This window comes from Argopecten irradians, chromosome 10 (assembly GCF_041381155.1).
Source record: "Argopecten irradians isolate NY chromosome 10, Ai_NY, whole genome shotgun sequence".
Taxonomy (NCBI): Eukaryota; Metazoa; Mollusca; class Bivalvia; order Pectinida; family Pectinidae; genus Argopecten; species Argopecten irradians.
Genome location: NC_091143.1, coordinates 16,435,085 through 16,454,917, shown reverse-complemented (window position 1 = coordinate 16,454,917; position 19,833 = coordinate 16,435,085). Strand labels below are relative to the sequence as shown.

The 19,833-nt window shown below is 32.8% G+C and overlaps 1 protein-coding gene across 1 annotated transcript; it reads left to right on the top strand.

Moving 5' to 3' along the window:
* The first annotated feature begins 1,921 nt into the window (after positions 1-1,921).
* On the top strand, positions 1,922-19,633 carry LOC138333256 (alkaline phosphatase-like). Its single transcript, XM_069281524.1, has 10 exons — positions 1,922-2,277; positions 6,743-6,966; positions 8,189-8,369; positions 8,717-8,886; positions 10,860-10,961; positions 11,431-11,533; positions 14,998-15,138; positions 15,549-15,740; positions 17,314-17,439; positions 18,087-19,633. Exons 1-10 carry the CDS (start codon positions 2,106-2,108, stop codon positions 18,365-18,367), a joined length of 1,692 nt encoding a protein of 563 aa, XP_069137625.1. The 5' UTR covers positions 1,922-2,105; the 3' UTR covers positions 18,368-19,633.
* Positions 19,634-19,833: the final 200 nt, after the last annotated feature.

Below are 19,833 nucleotides of genomic sequence, written 5' to 3'. Positions count from 1 at the left end.
ATAGGGATTAAGGTGTGTTGATACGGAGTTATAGTCTATCTCATAATTGTTCTCATTGCTAGATCACAGGTAAATCTCGGGTAAATCAACTCATCTGATAGGTGATCAGTAAATCAGTAACAGTTAATTATTGCCAAGCTGCTGAAGAATAGTGTATAGAACAGTGGCATATTTAAAAAAAAATCATACCTGCTCTGATATTTGAATTGTTAACATTGTAAATTGAATTCTCAACTTGTCTTTGTATTAGTAGACTTTGTCTGAGTCTATACATTTTTGTGCTATTTTTCAGCTTTATAAGTGTAAATATTTGATAGAACTTCTGTACTAGATTTTTAAATTTCTCATCATTTTCTTATAATTTCTGACTTGTTTTAGTTTGCAGTTTTAAGTAATATAGATTTTGTAAAACATCTGTAGTAGAATTTTCCAATTTACTGTTTCTTATTGATTTATACTTGTGTTTCTTTTCAGTTTTAGTGTAAATATTTGATAGAACTACTGTACTAGATTTTTTAATTTCTCATCATTTTCTTAGAATTTCTGACTTGTTTTAGTTTTCAATTTTAGGTACATTTTGTAATATAGATTTTGTAAAACATCTGTACTAGAATTTTTCAATTTACTGTTTCTTATTGATTTATACTTGTGTTTCTTTTCAGTTTTAGTGTAAATATTTAATAGAACTACTGTACTAGATTTTTTAATTTTTCATCATTTGCTTATAATTTCTGACTTTTTTTAGTTTGCAGTTTTAATTAATATAGATTTTGTAAAACATCTGTACTAGAATTTTCCAATTTACTGTTTCTTATTGATTTATACTTGTGTTTCTTTTTAGTTTTAGTGTAAATATTTGATAGAACTACTGTACTAGATTTTTTAATTTCCCATCATTTTCTTAGAATTTCTGACTTGTTTTAGTTTTCAATTTTAGGTAATACTTTTAATAATTTTAGGCACTACTTCCCGGAAAGAGACAGACCATCTACACCTGCTTCTTCACGTTACTTCAGGAGCATATGACCAACTTCAACATTCCCTTCCACCCGACTACTGCATTCGTCGACTTTGAGATCGCCACACACAATGCTATCCGAAGTGTCTTCCCTGGAATAGACGTCAAAGGATGTTTTTTTTCCACTTCACTCAGTGCATATGGAGAAAGGCTCAGTCAACAGGACTTCAGACACTGTACCGCGACAACGACGACGTGAGACTCCTTGTGCGCCGAGCTGCTGTTTTGCCCCTCATTCCAATGGAGCGTGTAGAGGACGTCTGGTTCCAGGCCCTGGAGGATGCCAATGATGCCGACATCCCTCATCCACTCCTACCATTCACCGACTACGTGACGACAGAACAGTGGGTAGATGGAGACAAAACGACATGGAACCACTTCCTGACTGAGGGTCCACGCACTACAAACCACCTGGAAGCATGGCATGGGAAACTGAAGAGACGAGTTATGCACTCACATCCTAACATAAAATAAATGATTATTTAATAAAACTTTAAATTTTATTGATTTATCTTATTTTTAAAATAGGCTTTGTGTAAAATAGTGCTTAAATTAATTGCTATTGTAAAACATAATTATTGTACAGTGTGTATTATCATATGATTATTTTGGGGAAAAAATAGTGATAATTGATACAAATACTTAAACTAATACTAGCAATTAACAAAATTGTACATTTATTGTATCTTATCATATTAGTTAAAAAATTACCTAGTTCAAAAGTTACCTGAGTTGGTGTTAGATTTTGAAACAGACTATAACTAAACTTCAAAGGGTTCCCTACATAAACACCTCCCTTTGTCTTTACCAGAGTTGGTGTTCGGGGAATTCGCACTACATGTATATATATGCAATCTGATGTTGTTAATGTTTTTAAGAAACCTTTATTTTTGTTCCGGAAAGGTAGTGGACCTTTAAAGTAATTGTTTTCGATATATGTAATGCACGTTTATATTGCTACAATTTTGTTTGTATGTTATATATACATATGTATATATATCAGTATGGCATCATATTTTACATCGGTAATAGTGTAAGTACACAGGTGTAATTTGGGGATCCATGTTCAATTAAGCTGAGATCGGTCATGTGTGACCTTACCTGTAACACACTTACCTGTAACAGGGCAGAGACGACAGTATGCATCCTATTAACATTTTCACATTGTGGTGTTTACATCGACGCCTTGAAGATGGCAGTGCTTAAGAGCACATTTCTTGTCTTGATAATACTCGGCTGTACAAATGGAGCCCCAAATGGTAAGTTATATATGTCGATCACACTTTATTGGCATTGTATTCTTCACTCAACTTAAAAATACTGCGTATTTTAGATGTGCATTTCTTTTACGTGACTCAACATTATACGATAGGCGTCATTTTGGTGTCTATATTTAGTTCAAATAATGTTTTATTCAATATATACATGTCATATATGTGTCATACATAATGATAAAAGGATTCAGGAAAAAAGTACTTATTTAACTCTGTTTTCTTGGATAAATGATTGGCGGGTGCTAACACTGTATATCAATTTATGAGTAAAAAAGTATACCATAAAACAAAACCGGGGGAGAGAGAGAGATTTAGATTTAAAGAGACCAAATGATACTATAGTTACTACATACTCATATTGACATAATAAAACAAACAAATAAAAATGAAAATACACAGCATCATTGCACTATGGATTAAAAAAACCCGTTTTTTAAAGATAGAGTTGGATGCAATGGAAAATGTTTTCATTCTCATTGCATGGTAGATCTACACAACACTCGTGTCTTACAACGGTATAATTTGAACAGGATATTACATATGTAGAAAGTGTTCACTGGTTTCATTCATTCTCAATCTATATAGCTAGCAAGAGGAACCTGGTCAGAACGTGTCCCATAACTATAATAAGGACGAACTGTCGTGTCTGTGTACATTAGGTATATTTTCCAGGTTACTAAGTGAGTGGTAATTTTTAATATCCGGGAGTAGTGAGTTCCACGGGTCAATAGGGGAAGGGAGAAAAGATTTTATAAAGAAGTTCGTTTTACAGAATACATTATTTAAGTTATCAGCTTCGTGTTATAATGATGAGAGTCCATTTTGCGTTGAGGGAGTAAATTAGAAAGGTATGGGGGAGTGAGGTCAAATATCATTTTGTGTATCTGAACAAATTTCTTCACTGTACGACATTTTTCATATCAAGATAATATAATTTCTGGTGATACTAATTTTACTAAAAGAAAAAAATACACATATATGCCCTGATTCTTAAGAACTCTATTTTTTACTGACTTGATAATTTTAGTGCAGATATAATCACACATTTTGCAGCAAATGAGAACTACACATTTCACTCATGTGATTAAGCTTATCATTCTTTGGACAACAGGGCCCTGGTGGTAAACAGTATGCTACCAACACTAAATATATATCATAAACTGTCACTATGTCAAATGACATATCATAATTTGTTGAAGCTAAGTAACCTATTCTTTAATAATGATAATGTTGTAGATTTTGTCTCATCAACTATTGCTAATATCCTATGCTCTGTGTGTGATACGAAAGCAAATCCAACACTTTAAACTGATAAATTGATAGCAAATAAAACAGAGATAGAAAACACAATAGGTATTAAAGGTAAGCAGATGCAAAACAGATAATAGTTTAGTCTGACGCTGCCATTTGTAGAAAAGAAAGAAAGAATAGAAAATATTCTTAAATTGAATCGTTATCAGAAAATGGTTTTATGTGTTCACCTTAACGGAAACATTGTTTTTAAACATTTTCTTTAAAACTGGTTTGCAGAAATCATATGATAGGAAATATAAATAATACCAGAAACCTTATATCCCTCACGTTGTTCTTACCGGGTATTTCTAAATATAGCACAGATGATCATATTGGGAATCGGTAGTATGCATCCGTACATGAAAAAAAAATCGTTTCGCAATCCTTATCATTATTAGTGATTAATAGATTAATTCAGCGTCTTAAGGTTTCATAGCAATTGACAAGTAACATGCTGTTAAGTACCATACCTAAACGCAATAAAAACGGGAAAAATAAGTAACAAGATATGACGGCATTAAAATAATATAAGAAATACAATATTAGATAACATATGACTCTCAAACTGACCAGCGGTTCCGGAAGAAATAGCGTTAGTTGAGTCACTCAAGAACGGTATTTATACAAAGCTAGATTATGACGGTATTAAAGTAAGATAAGAAATACCATATAAGATAACGTATGACTTTCAAAGTGTACAGTGACCAGCGGTTCCGGAAAAATAGCGCTAGTTAAGTCACTCCGGGGCGGTCTTTATACAAAGTTAGATTAGTGGGTAAGTAAATAATGTATCAGGACGTTGGAATGTCGGGAAGATTGTGAATATGTATATAACACAAGTAAACACATGCAATTTTATGTCTACATTCTCAAATACAGAATAGAACGATTACAAATACAACAATTACATTATCTCGGCTGAAATATATATATGTTTATTTTTTAAAAAGTTTTTTAAACATTACTTTTACACAGTATACTATTTATCGTCTGCAACAAATCACTGGCTTAATGCCACGTTTTACGGCTATACAATAGTGACTGCAGGGGGGGTTATTGACACACAACCAAAATTTTCATTTACATATTTATGTTCCAATAGCATCCATGTAAACACTCCTTGATAGAATTATTCAAGGATAAATCATGAATCGTCACATTAAGGAACAAAGCAATGGTCTTGTAGCACTGACCTTTTAACTACCGGTAAAACCTCTGAAGCGTGTCACCAAACTCGTTAATGTAGTCATAAGTAGATCCACGTTGAACAAAGCAATGGTCTTGTAGCACTGACCTTTTAACTACCGGTAAAACCTCTGAAGCGTGTCACCAACTGAATGTAGTCATAAGTGATCCACGTGTGATTTTGAGGTAAACAGACGTTATTGTAAAAAATATAATATCAGATATCGTCTCGTTGTAAAAAAAAACCTGTTTTACAAGAAGTTAAAGCCACACTTTACGTAGCTGTCAACAAAAAAGTTAAATTCCACTCCGATATTGTTAGTATTTGTAGATGTAGTTGAAATTAAGATATATTAAAGAATATTCATAATGTTTTTTAATAACTTTGGTACAGCAGTTGTTGAAAGTCGATACATGTAAGCATTTTAAACTGGTCGCCATAGAAGTAACGATTATTGCCGAACGGAAATCGGAAAGTTCATGACCCTTTTTCGGAAGAGTTCGGACAGACGTTACGTAGTTACGGTAGTCACATGACGTTCGCGGCAACGACGTTACAATGTCGGCTAACTTCGGCTTGTTTGACTAAGTGGGACCCACCTAGCGATGTTTAATATTTATTTTTGATTTTTATCAAAACATTCTTAATCATTATCGCTCATCTTGACTTCGATTTAGTCCTGTCTCTGCATGATTTAAAACAGGATTTTTTTCAACATTCTTCTGAATCATAAAAAAGAAAGATACATATATTGGGCCTTTAAAATTATTTAGCGAAAACTTTCTTCATATTACGTTTCTTTTTCTTTTCATTCAACGATTCAACTCAATTACTCCGGGAATTTTTTCCTCTTTTTCCTTATCAGTCCATGTTTCAAAATACATTGATTCATACTCATATATATACAACTTTCACAATCAGTATTTGGTTTGTTTTATGCAGAGTCTACTTCATTTGAATACGTACAATGTATATTTTCTTAATAGTTTCATGACAACTTTAAAAAAAGATGAATAAACGGTTATTTTGCATTGTTATAATATTCCAAAAACTTCTTTTATCTTCATTAAAGTTACTTTAGCTATGCATCAATGACTCAGAAAGGATGTGCTCAGTTTGTTAAATAGGGTTAATAACAACAGAAACCATGATTGAAAGTGAACAATGTCATTTATTTGAGTTATAAATGACGACATGAAATTCAACTTTACTTTTAGTACAAAAGTGTAAAGGTTGTGTGTTGACATATATATGTAATAACATAATAAGAACCCCTTTTATACAAAGATGGGGCTAAAATAGCGCCATATGTGGATGGTGGATATAACTGGACAGTTTGACAGGTATCTAACTGCCAAGTTATATGGTTGGCGCTATTAATCCAGCCTTTTGGTCGAAATAAAACTTTATCGTTTCAACTTTCAAAACTTCCACTGAAAATTTTCTCTGTAAACAAATGGTATGCGCATGTGCGGCCAAGTTACACAACTGTGACTTTGCATGTACGTGTTACTTCCCTTTTCACTTAAGCAAAATTTAACAAATAGATCATAGCTAAGCGGTTTAGATAATACAGCAATTGATCATAGCTAAATACATTTATGCTATAATATCATAAATTACATTTTTAGTGACCAATGAAATCATTCCATACGCTAATTTGATAAATCTAAACCATACGAGATTGACCAATGTAGGTACGGTCAATTACATGTTATCATGGCATGTAGCACTTATATATAAATATTCTATAATTCGTGTACCAATGATGCTAAAATCTGAATAATATCACTCAATAACTACCAAAAGTATACATAAATTACACCTATATTTATCATTATTCTTAATTTTGCGCAAACCACGATTATATTATATATATTAAGTTTGCCTATGCTTTATCAATTTCGAAATTTTCAAAATTGTTATTATGTGTAGACATCATAAAAAACTTTCAATTTTCTGATTCACCAGCCGGGACCACTGACTGGAATCAAATGGCGAGAGACAGTCTTCAAGAGGCTCTGAAGTTAAAGCAAATCAACAAGGTTGCTAAAAACATCATATTGTTTATTGGCGATGGCCTTGGAATTTCCACTATTGCAGCCTCAAGGATACTCAAAGGTCAGAAGATGGGCAATCCCGGGGAGGAAACCGTCCTCGAGTACGAGAAATTCCCCTACGTCGCTTTGTCAAAGGTAATGTGATCGTATTTGTAGTCTGTAATGATCGTATACTTCTATAAAATTTCAATTTCAACAAGATTGTATTGATGTTGTATAAAGAATTAGAATCAGGTTTACGCTTTTTTAAGTCCATGGTAAATAATTAATATATAAACATTCAGCGTTGAGATTTTATCATACAGCTTCATATAGTGTATGTACAAAGGCTTTTTATGGTACAGGGAAATGAACCAAGCAAACAATTTCCATTGCGATATGTGTCAAAGTTATAAACACATCCAAATATTAAATAGTGCTTGTTATTTTTTTTTTTATTTTTTTTACTATTCTGTTTGAAATAGTTGTGTAAGAGTGTAAACTCGACAAGATATAAACAAATACTTTGCAATATGCAACACTATAAAAATAATGAGAGAATACTGATCAGTGTAAAATATATATTTAAAAACAAAATTATAAGTTCAACACATCTAGTTTATCATAACGAATATTGTTATATTGTATATATTTCCCTTTTATTACCAGTGACAGTTGGAAGCATTAAGGTTCAAAATCAATTGGCAGTGAATGCTAAGGTTCTATGTCTACTTTAATAATAGCTTTCTTTCAAAACCCATACTACAGACTGCAAATCACAAAATCATCCTCATACCAAACACTCCTGGAACAACCTACCAACAGAAACAAAGTCATCTGATTCTATCAAACAATTCAAAACTCTTTTTTGGACCTCAAAACATCATACTTCCTCACATGTTTTCTCGAATATGGCCCTAGAAAAACTAACATTTTACATTGTCAACTACGAAATCGCTGCAGCCCTTTACATTACGACCTCTATGTTTTTGTATAAAGCTCATCTTCGAGCGACTCCTATTGCGAATGCGGACATTACCCAGAAGATACTTCCCACTTCTTACTATACTGTAAAAATCACAAGTCCCTATATTAATGCTCCTGTCTCTTAACTGGTACAAGGAAATCACTGTAGTACACCTTCTTTTTGGAGATACTAATCTAGACGCCAATTTAAATACGTGTATTCAAATATGTAGATCTGTCCAACTTTTTATTTCTAACCCAAAACAGTTTTTCATGTAACTCCCACCAGCCATACCGAACGGCCAGGATACTCTCAGCTTTCTCTGCCAAATCTAGGCGTTACTCTCCCTCCCCTCTCCTCTAACCTGATATCGTATATTTTCAGTAAACTGGCTTTGTTCTCGTCCAACAGGTGTACGGTTCAGATAAGATGGTGCCCGACTCGGCTGCCACGGCTAGTGCTCTGATGTGTGGTGAGAAGACAAACTGGTACCTGGTCGGTATAAAAGACCCAGTCGCCATTTCTGACTGTGTCGCCTCCAAAGCTGCGAGCATGCAAATGACGTGCATCCTCGATCACTTTATAGCTGATGGTAATTATCAAGAACATATTTGGATATTTGGATGAAGTAATAATGATCTAACCAGAGAAGTAATACAATCATCATGTCTTCAGTCGACTATGGATTTAGCAGGGTAACCATCGAGAAGAGGTCGAGAGATTTGAAATGATAAGTTACTTCGTATCTACGATGATTATAAACATAACTTTGATTCTGATTTTTTTCAATGGTGTAATCACTTACTTTTTAACGATAGCTTTTGTTATATCATTTATCAGTTTCGGATACAAAACTATGTACTAGCTTTTATCAAAAGTTTAAACACAAATTAAAAGTTAATAAGGTTAATGCCACATTTCAATTAAATATCTTTTCAGGCCGTTCAACAGGAGTCGTGACGTCAGCCCGAATAACTCATGCCACGCCCGCTTCCGCATACGCGCACACTCCAAATCGAGACTGGGAAGGGGATCGGCAAACAGCCGGTGTTCCAGGGGACTGCAAAGATATTGCATATCAACTTATATATGACAATAACGACATCAACGTAAGTAAATGAAAGGAGGAGGGCAGATATTAGGCTAAATACATGAATACCTGAATAAGTCCAAATAAAAAAAAAACTTATATCAAAGTAAATGCTAGTATTACTGGAAGATCGCAGTAGCCACCAATCTGTTGTCTCACATTAGAGATTATATCATAGAAAAATCTTTATATAGAGTGCTATGTTATAACTAAAAGGAAGTTTGAAATGAAAGACATTGCGATAGACGGGTTGACCAGTCATGCACGAAAGGTAATTTACGTCATCTATATACTGCTTAGCTAAAACAACTTTAAAAAATTGTTGCATTTTTTGTGCTACATAATTTGATCGCTCCAATGACGTTGAACGCGGCGTCGAAGTTCAGAAATGCTATCTACTACTCGAATGCCAAGATGTTTTTACAATGTAAGATGACACGTATTTCTAAAGATTTGTTTCTATTTATAGAGTAGTCATAATGGATTAAAAATAGCTGGGCTAGTCGACAAGGTCAAGGACAGTATTGCATCAGACAACCTTGTAAATTTTAAAAAGCCACAGAAAAGCAATAAGAGCTGTATGCGTGATTCGTGTACTCTTTCTGAATTCCTTTTTGTCAAAGTATTTGTCAAAGCTCTAATTTTTGAACCCGCAAATAGACGAATCCATATCTGCTTCTCTATTTATAGACTTTCTTTGAAGGTCATAAATGTACCTTATTGACATAATCATAAAGATTCCTCATAGTCAATATATGTTTATAATAGGAGTTCGGTACCTAATAACATTCCTCGGTTATTTATTCCCGGACATATAGGCCGTAATAACATCGGTTTTCGTTGAGTTAAATAACATATAGGTAATATTTAAATAGCTTACTTTAAAGAAAACTGCGGACGGCATTTAATACAAACAGAAACTTTTGGACTAAATCTTTAAACATCGAAGCGAACATATATTTGCTCTAATGTAAATTGAGGAACCGTTGTTTTGTTGTATACACTCTAATCAGAATTCTCGTGTTACTCTCCATTTTTTTACTGTAAGCATCATATAGAAAACGCCGTTGTTTTTGATAAATTAATTATTAATAATGTATACTTACAAAACGTTTTATTTTTGGAATTTTGAAATTGAATAACGTTGATACATTGCTATTATCGTGATTCGTCATATTAGAGCATTGATTTTAAGAAATGGCAATCAGATTAAGTATATTAAGCATTGAGCAATTTTATTAGGAAATCTCAAAACGATAATGAATTTAAATTTATTATCATCAAAGAAGGAAAAGCCATTTGGACATTTGATCGCTCGAACAACCATTGTGACGTCAAAATAATAATGGCGTCATAATACAAGGTTATCACTTCATTTAAGCATTAACTTCATCGGGGTATGAAAAAAATGATATTTGCAAAGTGTGTGAATCCTCGTAGCGCGTAACGGATTATCGCAAAAATTTGCAAACAAAATATATTTCATAACCCGACGAAGTTAAAAAATAGCGACATCAATGCTTATAATCAATTTTTCATACAACTTGATCACATGAAATAATCCAATCATCATTTTCCAATTGATTATTTTTGCTAATTTCGTCTTTGCATATTACAGAGTTGTCACCCTTGTAGATAGGTATTCATTGTGACGTCATTATTCTGTGTGCGAAATTCACGTTGTGTTCTCTAAAAAGTATGACGTTACGCCCGCAAACACATAACATCACAATGAATACTACCCGCAAAGGAAAGATAACTCTGTAATATGCAATTACGGAATAGCAAGGTCGACGTCTCATTGTGACGTCATGATCGGATTTTTTCTTCATAGTAGTTTGAAGAAAATGTATCTGACAATCAGAAAGTAGGATTTAGTATGAAAACAAATAAAAATGAATTATGAACTGAACAATGGCAAATGCAATTGGTAAGGTTATTTATTGGGGCTGCAGTGAAAATGTACATACTGTGTTCTACTTCTCGTTTAAGGTTGTATTTGGCGGTGGTCGTCGATCGTTTCTACCAAACACAACACTTGATCCAGAAACTAATAGCAGAGGACAGCGACTTGACGGCCACGATCTCATACAGGTGAGCTTATTAATCGGCGGAACCGAAAAATATTTCGTAATGATAGAATAATGCCATGCTATAACTGTAAGACCACTGATATGTGATGGGAACATATTGCGTGAAAATATTCCGTGAGTAATTTATATGACAAACATAGATAAATGAAATAGGTAAATGATAAATGATTGTGATTTTTGAGTCAAGAAGCTGTGATTAATTGGCTATATCTAATATTTGAAATATTTATGAACATGTTTTAAGGTGTTTTTAATTGGAAATATAATCACCTCAACTGATTTCATGTCGAAAACATATTTTGTTATAATATCACATCTTTTTCTAATCAAAACTTCACAGCCTCACGGCATTGAATATAAGAACCGCAATGCAAACATAAATGATATTCATTTCATTTTAAGGGCACGAACATAAATAAGCTCAAGTCCAGTCATACATGAATGTGTGAAAATTTTAAATTATTCATTAGATCTGGAAAGATATCCAGCGGTCCAAGGAGCGGCGACATGAGTACGTATGGAACAAGGGTCAATTTGATAACATCAACCCTGCGGACGTGGACTACATTCTAGGTAGGTATGGCTTAAATCTGATAGCACTTCTGTATACTGCCTTAAAGCTATCCATTGGCCAAGCACAAAGAAAATATCGACTGGAATACATTAGTATCGTGTCACCTTATTTTACCGCAATGATGATTATTTGATCCAGGTTAAATATTAATGATTAAAAAAAAATGTTATAGAACATACAACTAGAAATTGTAAAGAACGTCCATTTGCATTCCAATTATTATATTTTAAAATCAAAGTACTGTACGTACTGAAGGAGGCGTTGTTCAAATTCACGAAAAAGATATGAAATAGTCTCAAACTCAAAACTCTATGATATTTTTTTAATTAAGGTAAACAAACAACAGCTTCCTCCAAAATCATTCCTTGTGTTTTTTACCACCTTTGTTATTTTTATATATGCATGCACGTTATAAAATATCGTTGTGGTTGGAAGAAAATGCATAGGTGCAATAGAACGCATCGGTCACTTGCTACCTGGTAGTATCGGTCTATGCTATCAACTAAGTTTATGATTCAAAGGACAATGGCTAATGTACTGTTTTAAAGGTCTTCAAGGAATTGATGATACTAGACTTTTCTAAAAAATAAGACAAGGTCATTATTCATAAGGGCTAATTTGGATTTACTTTAATATATATATATAATACAGGTTTAATGTCGGGTCTTTAGGCTTGCTAGCTATAATATTGACATAAAGTTGTTAAAAGTAGCTTATTTGACTCCTGTGACTTTGTTTGAATGAAGGTAAACATAATCGAATAAATTATTTTACATATATATATATATGGAAAACTTGTGCCCATTTCCATTGCATATAAAACATCACGATAAAATATGTTTAAATCAATAGTTAGGTAACTTGGATTGAAAGAAGATGTTGTTTAAAGGGAAATGTACATGTATTTGAAGTTGCCTTGAATTATGACCTGTATTTAATGTTTGTTTTTTTTTGTTTTATTTTGATTGTTTTTGTTTCAATATGTCCTAACAATATATTCATCTATGATTCATCATATCGAAATTCTACGTCTACAAGGACATTTTAGCCAAATGACCATAACAGTTGACCTTGAAATCACACTCACTTACATCTGAGAATTACATCTGGTAATATCTATATCGCTGCTTACATACAGTGATAAATATTTTGTTCAGAGAACATTCATGCAAGCTTTGATATAGTTGATAATATATATATGTAATTATTGTTTGTATATGGACAGACGTATATCACTATAGATAAACAGATAGTACCAGGTATGATGAGACCTTTTTAATCTTTCGGTATTTTTTTTTATAAATACACATACTGTACCTAAAAAATATCCATATCCACATTTTTCATAAGTTCATAGTCACTTGAATAAATGTATCGATACCTCCTCCTATTTAAAATTTGAACAGTTTTTATCCTCGAAATGAAGAGACATCAAGAAACATTGTTTAAATGCTGACAATATATTGATAACGAATCATATAAATTTTGTGTTACATGTGATTATTTAAGGAAATAGCCTTCTGGTTAGCTTTAAACTACTGAATATTAGGCAGCTATTTGTAGCAGAAGTTATTGTATTTTCATTATAATTTGTATAAAGGTATTAACTTGCATTTGTTTAACACCTTTTAGTGTATATCGATAATGTTTATTGTTACGTATACCCGAACAAGGATTACTATTTATAGTAATGTATAACCATACCTATAAAGGTCAAAATTCTAGCAAATTAGAAATAAAGCGTTTTTTTTTCATTTTAAAACTGGAGATGATATACGAAAACCAATTTAAATCAACTAAACATCATATACATGTAATTGGTAAAATATATATTAAATTGAAATAAATAATCACTGTTTTGCCTAGCCACAATAAAGATCTATATATCGTTCTCTTTTTCATGAAAAAAGTTAAAAATGGCTGTTAAAATAATTGCATGCACTTCTCCAGTAATATTTGAAAAATACCAGGTATGAATAAAAATGACTTTAAATATAAATTTTTATCAATCATAAGAAAGAGATTTATAAACATTGCATATGGAATTCAATATAATAATATGTGTATCTTTTTATGTTTTACATTGATTTGTTATTTATTATAACACAGCATCATATTTTAAATTTTGACTTATTTTTTTCAAGTATAACCTAATTTGAACTTAGTGTTACCTCCCCAACAATAATGTATTTGAAGTTTGACAGAGGCGTTTTTCTTGCAGAGCACTCGATCTTTCTGACCAAATGTCTTGATTAGAAATATATATCGCTCATTAAGCGTAAGTTAGGAGTTTCTGTATTATTATCATTCACTTTAATGAAATATAATCGTTTTGATGGAAAAAACGTGCGTCTGTTTGACTCAGTCGACAGTCAAAAGATCCAGGCCATTTCTCTATTTTTTTCAGTTGGACGCTATGATGTCGATCAATAATAGGATGAATATCGCTATAACTGTAGATATTTGATATTGATAATACTGTATATCGCTGTATTTAATCAGATTTGGTCGTAGAATATTATGTTGATCAAGGATCTACGTCCTTGTGCTAATTAATCTTTTGAGCTGTTATAATTAGCTGACTGCCGCGCATTCGCCTGAAGCAGAATCTTATATTCTTTCAATATTCGTTTGGATACTGCCGATGAAATACATTTATGATGTGGATCGGATTCATTTCGCTAACAATCAAGTTTTCATATATGTACAACCAGATTCGAAGTTTATAAGCAAACGGTACTAACAGTACTATACGTTTGTACCAAATACTGGTTGGTGTAACAGTAGCCCTAACACGCATGAGTTCGCTGTTGTAGTCTTCCCAAAACGACAGTATGGAGTCATATATTCTTTAAGAATCTGTCTTTTAACCCTTAATGACATTGGAGAATAATAAGACAAGTATAAGGTATGTGTAAAAATATGAAGCATGTGATAAAATGTAAGATAACCCTTGACAGTTCTTTACTTCTGCCCAATACACATGACAATACACCGTGAAAAGTTATCTCCCGTAGTTACGGAGATTGCCGATAGGATTATGTTATAGTAAGGTATAGTGTTCCGGAGATCATGAGAACCAAGGTAATTTTAGAATGGATGGCGTGTATACACGCCTCCATAAACAATACTTTTTAAATCTGTCTATTTCTATATTTCTTTTTATCCAATTCAACAATAAACATAGCACCGGAATGACTTCTTTGTTTAAGATAATATTAAATTTGACATCTGCATTATTATGTATTTAACATATAAATGCGATTTGCAATGCTGAACACCCGGCTATCATTACGTTTATTGGTTATCCAACTTTTCAAGCATGTGTTCTCAAGACAGTCATATAAAATCACACATAGAAGATGTTATGCACAACAATATCATGTAAACAAATATAAAGTAAAGATTAGACAATAGTATACTGTAGTTCCACCATTGCAGTATTTAATTTCGTTTACTTTAGGATTATTTGGATCAAGCCACATGCAGTACGTACTAGATCGGGATTCTACTCCAGCCGGTGAACCTACCCTCGCGGAACTTACCGAGAAAGCTATCAATATTCTCAAGAAGAATGATAAGGGCTATTTTCTGATGGTAGAAGGTAAGACAACCAACACAATGGGTAATATGAATAACTTTTCATCAATTCAATTTATGCTTCCATGAATGCATAAAACTATTTCTGATGTTTATGAATTAGTGATTTGCATAAAAACATGTAAGGATTTTCAAATATATTACGTTTTAATGGTTGAATATACGTTTGGAATGACTCTATATATTGAAGGTGCTATAAAACATGCTTCTTTATCATGTATCATTTCCTAATTTGAATCTGTTATTGCGTTATAAATTTAATTCTCTTTTAAATCTAAACTTACAAATTGAATGCTGATATATAATGGTAAATGCGAGTAGGTTAAACATTGTTCCGAATTAAATCACTTTTAAAAATATTGATCACTAACGAAATACGATCAAGTTATACGTAATTAGTCTAATTACGAACAGGTGCCCGAGTAGACCACGCCCACCATGATGCCTTAGCTCACTACGCTCTGGAGGAAGCTCTAGCTCTGGAGGAGGCTGTCAAACAAGCAGTGGATATGACGTCAGAAGAGGATACTCTCATCATTTTCACGGCTGATCACTCACACGTGTTTAATATTGGAGGATATACACGGCGAGGAAACCCTATTTTTGGTAAGTTGTCCGATATAAATCCACATGTAAGGGAAATAAATGTTTGGAACGTTTACAGAAGAATGAAGAATCATTAAAGTAAGTATTAATAATTTTCTCTATTGATACAGAACGTAGAAACCATGATACAGAACGTAGAAACCATATCATGGTTAGTGTTTCGCCACTGATAAGATGAAGGGATGTTTGGAGACATACAAATTGTATCCGTCTTTGATAAACACGAATAAGCTTTTTGATTTTAAGATACAGACACTTTTTCCTTTTTCAGTACCACAATATGTACAAGATTCAGAAGTACCACTATCAGGTCTTGTTTGCCATTTGATAAAAAAAAATCTGGTAAAATTGGAGAAAATTTCAGCAATGAAATATTACACATATATTTCACGTTATTCAATTAGTGGGCGCAATTCAATTGATACATTTACTTAATTAGTGTCTACCTTTATTTTTTGGTATATATTTACATTTTTACTGAAACCCCGCTATGCAGCCTTACAAACAAAACGCATTTGGCGTTAGTCACTGAATGAACTGCCATCCGCTTATTTAATCATTATAACGCCACAATTGCCGTTCCAGTGATCACGGCAGATGACTATGAAAAAGGCTGTTTCAACCTTGACGATAATGAATTCTTTATTCATTACGGATGCAAAATGTCCCGAAATTTTATGATTATTAAATTGTTTCAAATGTGAATATAAACATTAAACTGCATATATTTGCCAATTAAGGGAGTATGAGTGTGCTTTACTAAAGTTCTCCATTTATTATTCATACTCCAATCATTGCTTAATGTTATTCATTACTTTAAAAGTATATCTTTTCTTTGTACGCATGTAATTTTATTTTGTATATATTATGTATATTTACTTTGTTTGTATTTACCCGCAACGTTACTTTGTATGTAGTTACCTATACTTTGTATGTAGTAACCTGTACTTTGTATGTATGTACCGATACTTTGTATGTAGTAACCTATACTTTGTATGTAGGTACCTATACGTTGTATGTAGGTACCTGTACTTTGTATGTAGTAACCTATACTTTGTATGTATGTACCTATACTTTGTATATAGGTACGTTCCTATACTTTGTATGTAGGAACCTGTTCTTTGTAAGTAGGTGCCTATTCTTTGTATGTAGGAACCTATTCTTTGTATGTATGTACTTATACTTTGTATGTAGGTACATATACTTTGTATGTAGGTACCTATACTTTGTATGTAGTAACCTGTTCCTTGTATGTATGTACCTATACTTTGTATGTAATTACCTATACTTTGTATGTAGGTACCTGTACTTTGTATGTAGGTATCTAGATATCGCAGTCGGACTTACTTGGTATGTAGATACATGTACTTTGTATGTAGGTACCTATACTTTGTATGTAGTAACCTGTTCTTTGTATGTATGTACCTATACTTTGTATGTAGGTACCTGTACTTTGTAAGTAGGTACCTATACTTTGTATGTAGGTATCTAGATATCGCAGTCGGACTTACTTGGTATGTAGGTACATGTACTTTGTATCTATGTATATTAAGTTTGTTGGTACCTTTTTCAGGTATCGCCGAGCCCCAGTCGGACGAGCCTCCGCTAGACGGTTTACCATACACAGTGCTACACTATGGTAACGGACCGAATCGAGTCCTCAACGGCACAAGAGTCAATCTTACTGGAGTTGATACTGGTAAATGTCATTGGTAGTTTTGGTACCGTTTTCTGTGTTCATCAGCTCGTCAACCTCGTCATTTAAGAAAGCAATTTACAGTGTTAACGATCTATTCCATAAAGATACGCATTGTGTTTGCTTTTTGTATGTTTTTTTACATTTGAAGTTTACTATTTTACTACTGACAGACATTAGTTACGAGTTTTCAGTAATGAGATAACCGATAGTTAACACATAATTAACAAATAATCCAATACACTTATGACATTAGCCAATATTTACAATATTTACTGTTTATTATTCTAACTTTAACTTTTTGTCGAATTGGTATATACTCGTCTAGTAACACTAGTGTAATACCTGTATGCATGTGTTAAGTATTAACTTACTGCATCATCCCCTGTGACTACGTTTTTCGTTGTATATTATAGACTATATTCATTTTCTTGATATTGTATCGTAACATCATTATTTTAAATAAAGCAAAATGCTAAAACAAATAGATCAATCGCATGAAAGCATATGACACTTATTATTAATATGTAAAAATTAATGTTTTGAAGATTTAAATAAATATGATGACTTCGTCAGTCATATGTTTGGTTGTGTGCCGCCTCCAATTCTTCCTGTGTTATTATAAACACGTGTGTATTGATATTTTACAGCTGACAAAGACTACCTTCCTGAGAGTGCCATTCCACTTGCCTACGAAACCCACTCTGGCGAGGATGTTGGAATATATTCCCGTGGTCCTATGGCACATCTTCTTCATGGAGTTCAGGAACAACATTACGTGGCTCACGTGATGCAATATGCCGCGTGTGTCGGGGACTTCCGGTCTTCTGACTGCAAAGATCGTGACGTGAACAGTGCAGGGCATTTGAAACCTTCATTGTTTATTGTTTTCTTATTGATTTGCTTGAATTGTATACGGAACTTATTGTGATGATTCTGACTTTGATGACGTGCTTTCTTTCTAATCCGTCAAAGATCGCAGAACGAAGTGGTTTTTTACATTGACGATAATGTTAACATCTGGTCTCTTGATACTGGTTTCGAAAGTCATCTTATACACCTGTGAATTGGAAACTTTAAAGATGTACCTTCTTCCTCAGTTGTATGTGCAAACTGTCATCTTGTGTTGAATTCCGCACTAAAATTTTCATAGATTTGCATTATTGATTATCTCCCCTGTCAGAAAAAGACTAAATAATTTCATAATTTCTTTACAAATTATACATCTAAATATATTGCTTAATCCACACATTAGTCGTTTGAAACTGATACACCCCGAATAACCAACCGGCAGGCTCCGAAACATTCACCTCTCTGTATTGAATCTTCTTTCCGAAAGGGTATTACAGAAATCTATTTTTAGTTTGGTTATGCGATGCACGTATATGGCGTTTTACATGTAGAATAACAGCATTAAAGGTAAATGTATTGAATGTTGATCGATTATTGTTCTTCGAAAACTCCGGCTATCGCCATCACATACCTAATTCACATACTTTACTGGTTCAGAGGAATAAATATAAGCTTCCACGTCATGATGCGTCATGTATCATCATGCTGTTTTATTTGTAACATACATGTTAAAGATAGTCCCATTTAATTAATTTCATTTTTATTACTAACATTTTATGTCATAATCCATATTCTGGTGTAACATGTATAAAGTTTTCTTACACTCTCTCTATATTTTGATATGGAAATATGTTTTACTAATGTCAAATCTATTATTCAATCAAAGAAAAATATATAATTAACTTCGTAAATATTAACGTAAATATATTTTAACGGCTTGCACTTGAGAACATCATGTATAACATTCGTAATACTACATAAGATATGTTTAGATATTTCCAATTGCTTATTATTCCGTCGTTGCGTATTACAGAACTGGCTCCATTCGAGTAGGTATTAATTGTGAAGTTAGTATTTTGTGAGAGAAATTCATGTCATTTTCTCTGAAAAGCAGGACGTTACGCTCACAAACACATCACGTCACAAGCAATACCTACCCGCAACATTTTTACTCAGAATATCACATTTAAAAACAATACCCGCTAGTTATTTACATCTTGTTATTGAATAGAAAATCATAAACATGAATCCTGATAAAACTTAGGTAACTTGTTATTTTTTCGTAGAACAGCTGATGAACGTAGTTATTTTAGCTATATGAAATAAATATTTTATGCTTAACGTATCTTCGTTTTGTGTTAACATCTTTCCGTGTGTCAATGACTCCAAAATAATTTAAACACGGCCGAAAATATTTGATTATTATGCAATAATGGTTTGTAGTAGACGCATTATGTTTTGTCAAGAGTTATGTCCCATTAATCCGACACGGGTTAGCTCATTTCTGTGTTATATTACATACATTTTATAAATTAACATAAAGCA